This window comes from Fundulus heteroclitus, chromosome 22 (assembly GCF_011125445.2).
Source record: "Fundulus heteroclitus isolate FHET01 chromosome 22, MU-UCD_Fhet_4.1, whole genome shotgun sequence".
Taxonomy (NCBI): Eukaryota; Metazoa; Chordata; class Actinopteri; order Cyprinodontiformes; family Fundulidae; genus Fundulus; species Fundulus heteroclitus.
In genome coordinates, this window is record NC_046382.1 from 28,939,583 (window position 1) to 28,953,500 (window position 13,918).

At 45.7% G+C, this 13,918-nt stretch overlaps 1 protein-coding gene across 1 annotated transcript; it reads right to left on the reverse strand.

The window, feature by feature from the left end:
* Positions 1–564: 564 nt before the first annotated feature.
* klf5a (Kruppel-like factor 5a) lies at positions 565–11,697 on the reverse strand. The gene is made up of 4 exons (XM_036126529.1): positions 11,199–11,697; positions 9,190–10,285; positions 8,024–8,083; positions 565–4,229 (listed from the first exon to the last, which is right to left on the reverse strand). Exons 1-4 carry the CDS (start codon positions 11,358–11,360, stop codon positions 4,051–4,053), a joined length of 1,497 nt encoding a protein of 498 aa, XP_035982422.1. The 5' UTR covers positions 11,361–11,697; the 3' UTR covers positions 565–4,050.
* Between the last annotated feature and the right edge of the window lie 2,221 nt (positions 11,698–13,918).

A 13,918-nucleotide genomic window follows, 5' to 3' on the forward strand; every position in this document is an offset into this window, starting at 1 on the left:
GGGTCACATTTATGACTTAAACCAGGAACATATGGTGCCGAGAGCGTGTTTGAACGTCCAGTTCAATGCAGTGGGACCAGTCCCAAGTGGTGGTCGGATTTATTTTCTTGTCCATTGTCTCTTGCTGGGATATCAAAGGGCCATTGTTTGTTGATCGGCAACAGTACCGCAGGTTACTGACAGGTCCTGGATCAGGGGGCTCTGCCTCTCCTCTTTGTTTTCCTACTTGTTCTCCAATCACACACACACATATAAAAAAAATAATGAAATTAAAAAAGTCAACCTGATCATTGTTTCCACACATAAAAACTTGATTGGATTTTAAGAGGTAAATTATGTGTGGTTTTTTGTATGATTTGTTTTATTCGAGGCTTGAGAAGCCTTGTTTCTAATCCGCGCCTCAGGCAGCTGGCTTTCTGGCTGCACAGCATGCCCCGCAGCTTTAATCCAAAGCTGATGCAGGAAGCACCCACTGTAGCTCACGGCTGCATCATTTCCACATGGTAGCAAGGTTAAGAGAAGGAAAATTGCCATGTCTCAATAATCTCATCCCGACAACACAGCTGTAAAAGTGTCATTTGACTTTATTAGCATTGATTTCACTCAGTTGAAGAAAAAAAAAACAACTTTTGTCTTTGGAACGTTTTCCATGGAAGGAAACAACAAAAAAGAACAAACAAACATAAAAGCTACAAAAAAAAAATAAAAATAGTTGTTACACAATGGCATCAAAATAGTTTGGACAAGAGAACAAAACTAAAGAGAAAGGCTCAAATAGTTTTTGGATGCTGGGCATTTTCCCCATTTTCCTGCCTGATTGTTTACAAATAATAATAAAAAAAAATGATGCAACAAAAACGTATTTACAGTGCATTTATTTACATTAAGGCATTTTTTGCTGGGGTAAAAACACAGTGGATCTGGTATGTCCCAGCTTCTACACACTTAAATAAATAGAGAGATTTCCCTTGTTAGATTACAGTGCTATATTATCTTTATGCTACCTGCAGTGGATGAACAAGTACAGTTATACATACAGGCTGAATCACACAATCAAACGGACACCCGGGTGCATGTTAGAGGACAGGTTCACTTGGTTTCCCTATTGATTCTCAGGTTTAATACATTAAATAATCCATTAAGACATGATGTGCTAAAGCACATTTTTCCCTGTGCCATCTATAAACAAAAACGATCAAAACTGGTTTTATTAAAGGCTTCGGTTTTATTTTAGTGGCTTAAAATAAAGACGGTACATTACGTCTTAATGGATTCATGGCGTTATTGACAAGATCAGCTCAAACTAGTTTAGATATTGTTGAAACAGAACAGAAGCAGAGATGCACCTAGAAATCGGCTATTTGCTAATACAGGCAGACTTTTGGTTTGATCGGAAACTAAAAAAAAAAAAAACAAATCTGATCTTTCTCTGATTGTAAGCTGTGCCAGGCTGCGCTGACGAATGTACTTTCTGTTGGGGTTGCAGTAACTCCATGAAGAAGACTCAGAAAGCTTAGTCGATGATCTGTATCAGAGAGGAATTTAAAAGTTAAGTCAGAGGAGAAAGATGCAAGAAGCTATTTCGTGCTGCGAGGGTGTGAGAGAGAGCAAGACTTTCTGAAGATACCAGAAAGGCTGACTGGAGAACAGCAAATTTACTTTGTGCTTTACTGCATCAGGGGTCTGCAACCTGTGGCCTTTCACAATGGCTCTTAATAACTTTGGCTAAACTTGATAAAGAAAAATACAGCGATAATATAAATGCAGTTTTTCAGTTGTTTACTGAAATGACTGCATTGAATTTTCACAACAGAACGATTCTAAAAGTACCATTAATTTTATTTTTATTTTTAAATCAATCCTTTGATCCAATTTTCTTGTCAATAGGCTGTAAACCATTTGCTTTTCTTGCATTACTTTCCGCAAATAACATCCCGCAGTATCAAGTATCCATTCTCTTTTTGCAAACATTTTGTTTTCTTCTTTATTTTAAAATCTAAAACAGGGGGGTGGGGGAACTGCAGTTCTTTAAAAGATGACATCAGATTTCCTATAGTTATCTAAAATGATAAAGTTGTCATGCGGCTCTACACAACTTTTAATGAGGTGGACTGAGGGGAAACTGTTTCTTTGGATTGTAAAGGTTGCAGACCGCTGTGCAACATAATGGATTTGGAAACATTAAAAGACTCTCTGAGTAAAGTTAAGGATGTATATAATCAGGGAAAAGACACAGAGCTGCGGTTTCGTAACGCTATACTTGCTAACCTAACTGGAATAATTTGGTTATGACGGTGCATCTGCACCCAATATGAGAAATGAATGGCCGGTCACAGAAAGTAGGATAGAAAAAAAAAAATACGATTTTGAATGCTGTTTCTATATCTTCTTATTTTATAGTCCCTAAAAGAGAAACTGCATTCAGGACAAATTTAGTATTGACAGGTTACAAAAACAATGGATTGAAAACTGGCCAAAAAAAAAAAATGCTGACTGGTGCATCTATAAGGAAATGTACTTGCAGGGCAGTAATAATAGTGATATAAAGACATTTCTCTAAAAAGGAAACTGTAAAATATTCAGGTTCACAATAAAAATTCCCAAGTCAAAAAACAGTAAATCTGTCCTCTAACTGAGCATGTGTCCAAGCTGGAAGGCCTGATAGAGCCCAGTTGCTAGTAATCTGTTTACAGAGTAAAAAAAAGAAAAAAAAAAAAAAAAGAGGCTAAAATCTCCTTGGAGAAAAAGACAGACTGTCACTTTAGTACAAAAGCTCCACACAATGTCAAGATGTCTGAAGTGCTCAGAGCTGAGCTGCTATATTACAATGGAGATGGTCAGCTTTAGGTTATTAAAATTGTGTTAATTTTTTTGTTTGTTTGTTTGTTTTGTTTCCCTCTCCCCATACTGAGTTCAGAGATTTGAATAGAACAGGAACCAAAAAAACAGCACCAAGTGTGTTTAAAAGAACCGCCTACACTAACCACAGCTCTGGAAGGACAGGAACACATTAACCAGAGAAAGAGGCACTTCATAAGGTGTTGATGATGAAGATTAAACTTTGGTTAAAATGTACACAAAAAAAAAATGTTTTTATAAAGATAAATTTGGATGGCACAATCTGCACAGAAATCTAATTCTGAAGATGCTTAATTCAAAGCTTGTGCATAAATCCAGCTGCCTCTGTTTTAACAGAGCCAGGTCTGCTTACGTTTCTCCGCCAGGACGTCCACTGAAAACGCATCCTAAATAATTGATGGCCTAATGGCTGCTCTTTACAATCCATCCATGTCCCTATGTTACTCAGCCATCTGCTGATCTCCTCCCTATAAAAACGCAAAAGCAATCCAGTCTGACCATCGCTACCTTCCTCTCTTGTTTTTTTTTCCCCTCTGCCTCATCTTCTTCGTCTCAGGAGGAGGAGGAGGAAAAAAAAAAAAAATGCTTTCAATTTTTAAATATCCAGACGGCGATGACTGGCGTCGCATGTACGGCTGTGATAAGGATCGCTTTGGTGGTGCGTGAGATACGTGACCAGTTCTAGTGCAAACCGAAAGATTTGGTTAAAAAAAACAAAAAAACAATAAAAAATAAAACCTGGACTTTCCAGCTATTTTAAACAAACATACCAACGAGTAAACAAAGATGTTTTCCCAATTAGGAAGTTCTACGTTACTACAAAGACAGACAGACAACGTTGTTTTTAGCGGCGCCGTTCCAGTCGCACAAAGTCCAAGCGGACTGGAAACACCAAGGAGCTACCATTTTCTTTATGGTAGGGGGGCGTTTCCTCTTTGTTCTTGTCCAAAGACATTTCGTCATACCTTGCGATGGCGGGGGAAACCAAGACTTTGGCCGCCACGTCATTCCTAAGCTATTGTACTATAAGTGTCGAGTGGTGGCAGCACCAGGAGGGGGGCTGTGATGTCAGCAAAAAGCTGCTTGGCGTCACGCAGCTTTTTTAACACTGTAGCCGTTGGGAGAGTTTATGCGAGTTTTCGAGACAAGGGGCTTGCACAGTACGACTCTGGCCCGGGTGCAAAGACGTGGCTAGTTCTGGTGTCTCTTCATGTGCAGGGCGAGGTGGTCAGATCTGGAGAAGGAGCGGGAGCAGACGGTGCACTGGAAGGGCTTGGCGCCCGTGTGTTTCCGGTAGTGGCGCGTGAGCTCGTCAGAACGAGCGAAGCGCCAGTCGCAGCTGTCCCACGTGCACCGGTACGGCTTCTCGCCTGCAAAGAAGAAGAAGAAGAAGAAGAAGAAGAGCGTCAGTGAGTGCAGCTCTGGCTCTGATGAGGCTGAGTTAATGGCAGCGCTGAGCCGAATGTCCTAACATTTCCACATCCTGCTCAGTAACCGAGCAGAGTCCTGTCGAGGTGCACGTACCGGTGGCAGGTCCTTTTTATAAAAAACACAAACTAATTCCTTTAAGTGATTAATAGTCAGGCGGAGAAACTGGGGAAACAGGCTTCACTGAAAATTCCAGTTGTCTGACAGCATATACAGTCATAACGCTGTCACTCACAGGCGTTTATCAAGCGCTCCGACAGCAGTCCTGTGCAACTTTCCCACACATACTCCTCGGTACTATCAACCACTGCTTCTGGCATGTCTTTGATGCGTTTAGGCTGTTTGTCACTTCTTCATTCCACGCCTCTGGCTGCAGGCGCTTGGCAGACGCCTGTGAGGCCTCAACCCTTTCTACAACCACCCGCTTTGGTCTATTGGACAAAACATCTGTAAGAGCTTGTGCTAACTTACAAACCATGAATGTGCCCTTTTAAATACTTTTTTTTTTTTTTCACGTTTTGAGACACAAACCTCCACTTAACATGAAACCAAATATGCTGGAAATCAGCTGGAAATTTATTTCTAAAGATGCTAATTTTTCTAGCCAAGACTCTTTTGAGATGTCTGTTTTAGATCTGATCAACTGATTGTGATTTTAAAATATATATAAAAAAAAAAAAAATCCACGTTAAACACAGGTGATGTGGGTTATTTGATAGTTAATTACAAAATTATCCCAGTTTATGCACCACGGCTCCTTTCTCTAACCTTAGAGTTCGGCCTAACCCGGTTTGACATCATATTAGTATATTTAAATGAAAAGGAAGTGAAAGAAAATAGGTCAGATTATTCAGGAAGGATGAAGTGAAACAACAAAAACAAAAAAAAAAAAAAACAAGTGTTCAGCTCAGATGTCATCCTCAATATTTCTCATGCCAGACCAATAGAAATGTGCTGAAAAGCAAAGCACAGAGATAGGAGTGTCATGATAGGGAACAGCTGACCCATATACAGATAGGGCAAACCCGGATGATCCTGTTTACGTGCAACTACTGTGAAAAGATTAATCTCACCAAGTCTGATGTGAGTTCAGTAAAAAAAAAAAATTAAAAAAAATTAGGGAGGCATTTTCTAACAAGAATGCAAGCGGTCGCTAAAAATAAAAGGCATTTCTTCATACGTTTTCACCACCGCTGTCCTCCAGGCGAAAGGGGAGGGGCTTAAAAAAGGTTTAAATCTTAGTAATTAAAGCTGTCCCGACTCAACGGCCCCACTGAGTTTGAAGCGTGAAGTCTTTACGTCTGAGCGTCGAGCCCAAATTGATTTAACCTAGCAGTTGAGCAAGCGGCGCTAAGCGTCTCCAGGTTGCATCGACTCCCTGAAACCAGCACGGCGCTGCGAAGAGAGCAAATTAAGCTGCAGCACCGTGAATCACGGCGCCACACTGAAGGAACACGTGCACGCACACCTGAACGTGGACACAGACGCAAGAGAAAGAGAGAGAGAGAGAGAGAGATGCAGGGAAAAGGCGAAGGAACAAACCGGGTACTCTTTCAGACACATCCACCCACCCACGCACAAACACAGGCCGACACATTCACAATCACGGTAATGGACGTTGATGGAGATTAGAGTGGGAACTCCCACCGGGGCCCAAACGCATTAGGAATCATCTCATACAGATTACTGACAGGTGCGTGAGGAAGCGTGTGTGTGTGTCTGTGTGTGTGTGTGCATTCAAGCGGCTGAATAAGAGAAGCAGAACGAGTAACAGGCAGAGATAGAAACAAATCAGAGGGGGGAGGGGGGATTCAAAGGGTCGAAGGTGGGAGACATAGCAAAAAATGAAGAAAAAAAAAAATAGATAGGAGGATAATTGGGTGAATGAAAGGGACGGAGGGGAAAAAAAACAATGCACATGAAAGCAGAGGGGGGGGTATGACATATAGCTGCAGCTATACAACCGTTTACGTGTTGTTCTCTCGTCTTGCGGTCTATAATAACTGCAATAACCACAATCAGCCTGCAGCACGAATGACGCCAGATCTAATTGTCGTGTCATGTTCCTAATACTGAAATGCACTTCAGAGACACACACACACACACACACACACACACACACACACGGATTCATGAGTGGAACCGATTCTGGGCGAGAGCGAGCGTTTTTTTGTGTCTGCGTCCAGATGAGCGAGGAATGCGTAGATATCAACAGAAGCTTTGTTTTGTCAGCTGGAGCGAGGTGGGGCCCCAACACCTAAGCACTTGTTTGTTGACTCTGCTCGTCCAGGAGAACCAAATGGCTCGAGTCTGAACGTGAGGGGAGGAGACCGACGGCGGCCGAGATAGAGACGGAAGGAGTCGTAGATAAAGGGAAAGTCCGTCGGGCGACGATTGGTTGGGAGAGAAATTTAAGGCGGGAAGTGCGATCACGTTTTCTTTTGTCTTTTTTTTTGTTTTTTTTTGCCAGTTGCACGGAAGATGCCTTATGCATATTGAAGATACCGTGCAGTGCGATTTAATTTCACCCTAAGGCATATTAACAAGAAACAGCAGGAGTTCCCAGAATACAAAGCATTTAAGAAAAAGCTCCTCCAATAATTCTGCTTTGTTTTTTCTTGGGCTGATGACATCACAAGAGGCTTAGGACTCGAGCAGCTCCCCCGTCCTTTCGCCCCTATTTTCCCATTTTGTACCTGTGAACAAACCGTCACACCAGCGGCTATAAAAATGCTCAAACTTCACATTCAATTTGATTCACTTGTATTTCATAAGCTGCGGATGTAGCGTCGCACTCATCTCACGTTTATTTTCACCTTGTTAGGGCTAACACGAAAAATACGACAGACTGCAGGTGCATGAATGATAGGTTTAGCTTGTAGGATTGGGATTTTTAAACCTGTCTGGCACGTAATTGTTTTTTGGCAGAGGTGGGGAATGACACAACGTTTCTGAAGAAACATCCCACGCCGAGCAGCCCACGTATGTTTGCTTTATTATTTTTTTTAAACACAATGTGGTTCTAAATGATCGCCAGGGACCGTTCAAACCCAAATCTCGCCGTTCCAGTCTGCAGAGACCTCTTACAGATGGGTTTTGTCGTCGGCCTTCTCATGCACGGCCTCTCTGTAGGCGTACGAAGCGCGATGGATTGGAGTTGGATTAAAGACGCTGGCATAGAACAAACGCCGATCCTCAGAACCAATCAGCTCGGTTGCTTTGCGCCTCATGTGATGTCATCAGAAGCAGGATCGTTTGGGAGCTCGTCTTTGGGACGGTCGACTTTATCCTGAGTCAATAATCTACAAGGAACTAGCAAAACAAATAGGGGAAAAAAAATGACCACGGCACGTACACATCTAAATGTTTACCTGGTTCTACAGAAGTAGCTTTAATATTTGCAAAAAAAATAAATTAAAATAAAAAAACGGTAACACCAGCCTCAGGAAAGTGTGCTTTACCAACATTATCTTATCGAGTGACGCGATTCTGAGAAAGATGGCACCGCACGTCCAGCCCTGATCGCATGCTTTGAGAGTCATCCTCCTGGCAGAAGCGTGGCGCTTCCACCTGTTTTGATGGAATAGTATATCGGGGCTGCCGATGAGGGACGGGGATACATTTACAAACACGTGACGGGAGGACGGCGGTCTGCCTAGCAACACGGTGCCGGCGCGGACCCTGAAACCCGAGCGCGGCGGGCGAAGCGGAGCATCGATTAGAGGAAGGCCCTTACCCGTGTGAGTCCTGAGGTGGGCCTTCAGATGGGACGACTTGGTGTAGACCTTCTTGCAGCCTGAGGCACAGACATGGAGATAAACAAAAGCAGACAGCTCAGACCAAATAATCTGCTTGTGTCAGATATGCATTTACCCAATAAACCGAGCTGCGGTATGCAAGAAATTCGAACTAATGAAGAGCAGAAGCCGTGTGGAATGAAGCGCAGTCGACGCTTTGGGGATCCTCGGAATCGTGGCGCTCGGTTCAAAGCGCTTCTCGCAGCCTATGTGGGATTCTTACATTAAAGCTCGTCCTAATGAGCAAATAATCATAAGAGGAAATAAGAATCAGAATATTTCAAAACAGCCCCCCCTGCTGTGATTCAACTGCGCGGTCCCGAGTGGACGAAGAACAGATACTTGTGTGAAAGGTGGATTCGTGGAAATGATGGATTTTGCATCATCTCACTTTTAAAGAAGTTAAACGTGTACGGACAAGCTTCAGGGAGCTCGCCTAAATCCTTTTTTTTTTTTTTTTAACGTGCCACCACAGGCTGGTTAACATTTCATGTTCTACAAGTTGCTACACATCGCACGGCTTGAATGTGTATGTCTGTTTGTCGGGCAGTTTAAGAAAACACTTTAACCTGAGCGAGCAATGTCAAGCATGCATGCAAGTGTGTGTGTGTGTGTGTGTGTGTGTGTATATGTGTGTGTCTAGGGAGGAAAAAAAAAAGATCAAATGACTGCAGCAGAGCGTCTGTGTAATTAAAACAACCACAGACGCACAGGTTCATGCCGCAATCATTCCAGCGCTGATTCAGGCACGACAGTGTGTGGGATCTCCGGGCCGGGAGTGACACGATCCTTTAAGTCGGAATAATAAAACGCAGAATGCTCTTCAGCCCTAACAGTTAGAAGGGAAAAAAAAAAGACAGTTGTCGACGATTTACAGTACGACAACTGCTGCTGCGATTACAGCAGAGCCCGTCGTGGGCTTGGTGACCCGGAGGCGCTGCAAGAGAGGCTCAAAGAGCAACGTGTAATTTCAAAAAAATGCAGGGGGAGTCTTAAAATGAACGTGGTTGTCATAACGCTGACCTTTCTGGGTGACCGAGCGTCTCGGGCTGACCGAGAAACTAACAAGCGCGCCGCGCGGCGGGAACAGTGTCGCTCTCCTGACCTGGGTAATCACAGTGGTGGATCCGCCGCTTCTCCAAGTCCGGGTTGTTCCTCCGGTTGTAGCGGACGGGCGCGGAGCTCTGCGTCGGGGCCTGGCCTGCGGGGGCCTGAGGGAGGACCGGAGAGGGGCCCTGGACTGGCGCGGGGGCCCCGCCGATGGGCAGGGCGAAGCCGGCGGGTCCCGGGCCGCCTCCGAGCCCCGGCGTGGTCCCCGCCAGCTTGGAGGCGATGGTGGCCGCGTACGAAGGCGGAGGGGACAGGGTGTGGAGCATCTCCTTCTGCCTGTCAGGGCTGCCCGGCTCCGAGCTGGGCGGGGAGGGGGGCAGGTAGGGCACCTGCTGCTGCTGCTGCTGCTGCTGCTGCTGCAGGAAATGGGAGTGCACCTGAGCGCGGGGCTGCGCGTACACCCCCCCACCCAGGCCGCGGTAGCCCGCCTTGGTGCTCTGCTCCTGCTGGGAGGAAGCTGCGGCGACTGGCAAGTCTTGGAAATGTGCATGAATAGTGGAATTGTGCTGCATCTGCTGCTGCTGCTGCTGCTGGGCCTCCATGCCATCGCCGTGGTGATGATCCAAACCGGTGCTCAGGAGCTGAAAGAGCGAGCCGCTGTTGTCGTGGTGGATGCCGTGCTGCTCGAACTGCGACGGCATTTCCTGTTTGATGAACACCTCTCCCCCCGACTGGGTGAAAACACTGGTGAAGTCTGGCAACCCCGTTAGGGTCATGTTCACGGCGGAGGTCTCCAAGGCGGCGGTGCCGGGGTCGTGGCCGGATGCGCCGCAGCCGCTGGCGGGCGCGCCGCCGGGGCAGTGGGGCTGCAGGTTGGGGGCGAAACACGAGGAGGCGGTTTCCGTCTTGATTTGGCCGAGGCCGGCGCGGCTCTGGGACTGAGGGGCCCGCACCTGCTCGAACGAGCCCATCCTCAGGTAGGCCACGTCGGGCAGGTAAAGGTTCATGTTGAGGGTGTAGGGAGCCCCCGAGTGGTCGCCGCCGAAAAACTGGTCCACCGCAGACGCGCCGTCTCTGTGCGGCTTCTGCTGGCCGTCGGCGAGAGGCGGGAAGACGGGGGGCGAGAGATACCAGTCCATCTCGCACTTCACCTGCGGAGGGAATGATAAACGCTTAGAGACGAAACTTAAGCACGGCCCCGTCGAGCAAGCTTCCATGAAAACTATTTCGGAGACACAGGTTTGATAGACCAGTCACTGCTGAAGCATTTATCAAGTAGCCATCAATGGGCAGCTGCAACATTCCCTCACTGGCTGCAAGGCTGAACTCAAACACCTACCCTGAGCCGAGGACCCAACCACGTTCCGGCACAGATATAGGGGCCGGTGCCGTCATCGTGGTCGCCATCCACGGATCAAAACTAGCTCAGGTGAAAGCTTCACCTCAATACCCTGCCATGAAAGTTAGAGGAGCCTGGCAGCAGAGGATGAAACAGCACCATGAGAAGAGGGAATGGGGGGGGGAAACACCCATATCTCCCTGCCCGCTGCAGCAGCAGCAGCAGCAGTCTGGGGATGGGCTGCTATTTGAGGCTCCAGAACCAGACCAGCTGTTACACACTTCTCTCCTCTGCTGCACAAGTTTTTTTTTTCTTCCTCTCCCTTCAAACCGGGGGACGGACCCGGCCGGGACATTTCTGTCCGAGGCCGAGTCAGTTGTCGTCACTGTGGTATGGTGGTGTGAGTGGACACCAAAGGGAGACCAACAGCTGGTGGCCAACTGGCTGGCTGGCATACACAAGCATGCGCTGAATGCGTGTGTATGCTGCTTGTAGCCTGCGCGCTCAGGGCCGAAATTGTGCAAATAATAATAATAATAATAATAATAATAATAATAATAATAATAATAATAATAATAATTTAAACTAAACAAAAGGAATGCTGATTACAGTGAGTTAGCTGAGCCCGGGTTACATTTACAGGCCGGGGCCAGAAACAAATCTGCGATCGCTGCCCCATCAGCCACGCCCATTCAAAGAAACGTGAAGTTGCTTTGATTCCCTACCTGCGCGTTGTCACTCTGCCCTGCCTTGTCCGCCTCCGAGAGCTTGCAGTCCAGGCCGAACAGCGCCGAGTCCTCCAGAGAGAAGGCGGCGGCCAGAGCCGCTTTCTGCAGCGGGTAGAACGGGTCCTCCTGCGCGCCGCTCATCGTCAGCGCTGCGGCCATGAAGCTCCGACTCAGCCGCCCGGATGATCGCTCGACCTGTTCCGCAGAGAGGATGCTGCTGCTGCTGCTGCTCCTGCTGCTGCTGCTACAGCGCGACGGGGAGGGAGCGGAGCCTGGCGAGGTGCGGAGCGTGTGGCGGGGTAATTAATGTGTGCCTGTCGGCAACATCTCCTTCCACTTGTTCCATCCCTCCGGCCCGCAGACAGTTTTCTATCTCTCCGGTTAGGGCGGAGCTGGCCCAGTGTAAATACGGCGCCCGCACCGCCCACCGAAGCCGTCTGAAGCCTTTGATTATTCATCCGCCGGCCACCGCCCTCCGCTCCGCTCCGAAAACCTCGCAGCGGCGTCCCGGAGCGCGCAGGACCGGCCGGACAGCGTCAAGGTGGAGAACATTCAGTTCTTTTTTTTTTTTTTTTTCCTTTCGTTTTTTTTTTCTACTACAGAAAACGTTTTCCTCCCCCATCGCATTTTACATTTCCAGCTTCAGAATATATTTATTTTATTTTATTTTTTAAATATAAGCATACTTCAGTTAAAATATGCAGTTCTATTTTCTTCAAGCAGATTATTATTCTTTAAAAAAAAAACTATTTATTTAACCGAAAGTCATTTTTACACTTTATCATTATTTAAAAAAAAAAAAAAAACTATTTATTTAACCGAACAAGTCATTTTCATACAGAGAAGTCTTACGCTACATTTTGTTTTTTGTTGATTTTGATAATTGTGGCTCACAGCTCGAGCAATAAATCCAGAATTCACTTCCTTGGAAAGTTATTTTAAAAAGGAAGTTTGATACATGATCGTTGGGGGAAACTGCTTCTTTGACAGCCAGGCAAGTCGTCTGAAAGTCAACAAAAGTTGGGTCAGCCACAAAAAAGGCCTTCGCTAAAGAAGCCCTTTGTTCATTGAGCGTAAGTGGGAAGTTGAGTGGAAGGAAAAAGCGTGGCAGCAAAACGTGCCCAAGCGACACGGGCGACTGCATCCTTAAAAGGATTCTGAGGTAAAGCCCGGTCATGAGTCTGAGGCGTGGACTGAGGCTGAAGTTGTTGTCTCAAGAGGCACAGCCAACAGGTGTATCCACTATACAGGACACGTGTTCTTGGTGTTAGAAAGCTGTTTATATTCTATTTGTATTTATCTAAGTAATATTATAGTTTACAGCTGCAATAGCTATAATAATCCAATGTACTAAAAGTAAATGCCAAAATAAACATAAACAACATATAGCCAAAGGTATTTGATCCCCCCAGCCCCCATCCATCCATCCATATGAAATTCAGGTGATCGTATCACTTCCAGGGCTACAGCTGGATAAAATCAGCTCTGTTTCTACAAGCATTTGTGAAAGGATGGGTCGCTCTCAGGAGCTCGGTGAGCTCCAGCGTGGTTCTGTGATAGGACGCAACAAGTCCAGCCGTGAGATGTCCTCGCTCCTAAATATTCCACCGTCAACTCTCTGAGGTATTATAACAAAGTGGAAGCGACTGGGAATGACAGCGACAGGAAGTGGTAGGCCACCTGAACTGATGAGGTGGGGGAAACGGATGCTGAGGCGCATGGAGCACAGAGGTCACCAACTTTCTGCACAGTCCGTCGCTACAGACCTCCAGAACCTGATGTGGCCTTCAGATTAGCTCAAGAACGCTGCGTAGAGAGCTTCATGGGACGGGCTTCTGCAGATCACCATGTATAGGACGGTGAAACGTCAGATGAAATTCATCCTCAACCACGTTAAGTTCTCAAAACAAACACAAGCGTCGATACTCAGGAACCCGTTTGAATCTGCCCGCTTACACCGCCAGAGGAGCAGTAGCAGTTCTTTAACTGCGCACACAGAGACCTTCCTCATCTTTTCCTAATTAACTTTACAAATAACTCAGTTTGAAGCACGTCCAAGTTCAGGCTTCCAGCAAATTTCCTGGAACCACTGATCTCTACACTTCCTAATTAGTTTAGCCAAAAATATTCATGTAAATATCTCATTGCAAGCTCCTGATGAATATTCATATAATCTCTATCCATCTATCTATAACTCCCATACACTTTTTGTAAATAAATGTAAAGGAATTTACAGTATCTATTTCTTTCACAACAGAAACGTTTTACTACAGTGCCTTGCAAAAAGTTGTCATTCCCCTAGTTCAATTGGTTGCACTGGGTTTTATTTAAGGATAATGCAATGAATGGGGCTGTATGCAATTAACTTCTTGGTTTCTATTTGGAAAAAAAAATCTTGACAGCTATATTTTCTTTTCTGTCCATTTCACATGTATGCATTAATCTGTGTTGACCTATCACATAAAAATCACAATAAAAAAAAAAACACTGTCATTTGAGGAAATAAATGTAAAAGGTTCAAAGTAAGTTTTTGCAAGGCACTTTAATATTCCTAAGCATTAAGCGCAGGCTAAGATTTTCTCCTCCGTAGAAAGCAGGGCTTCTAATGATAAAAAAAAATCTGACAAAAATCCAAGTGGAATTGGTTCCAGATGACAGCTACGTAAAATACAGTGGTTTCTGCATGTTATGAAGTCACCTTAAATCTGCAAGATGAA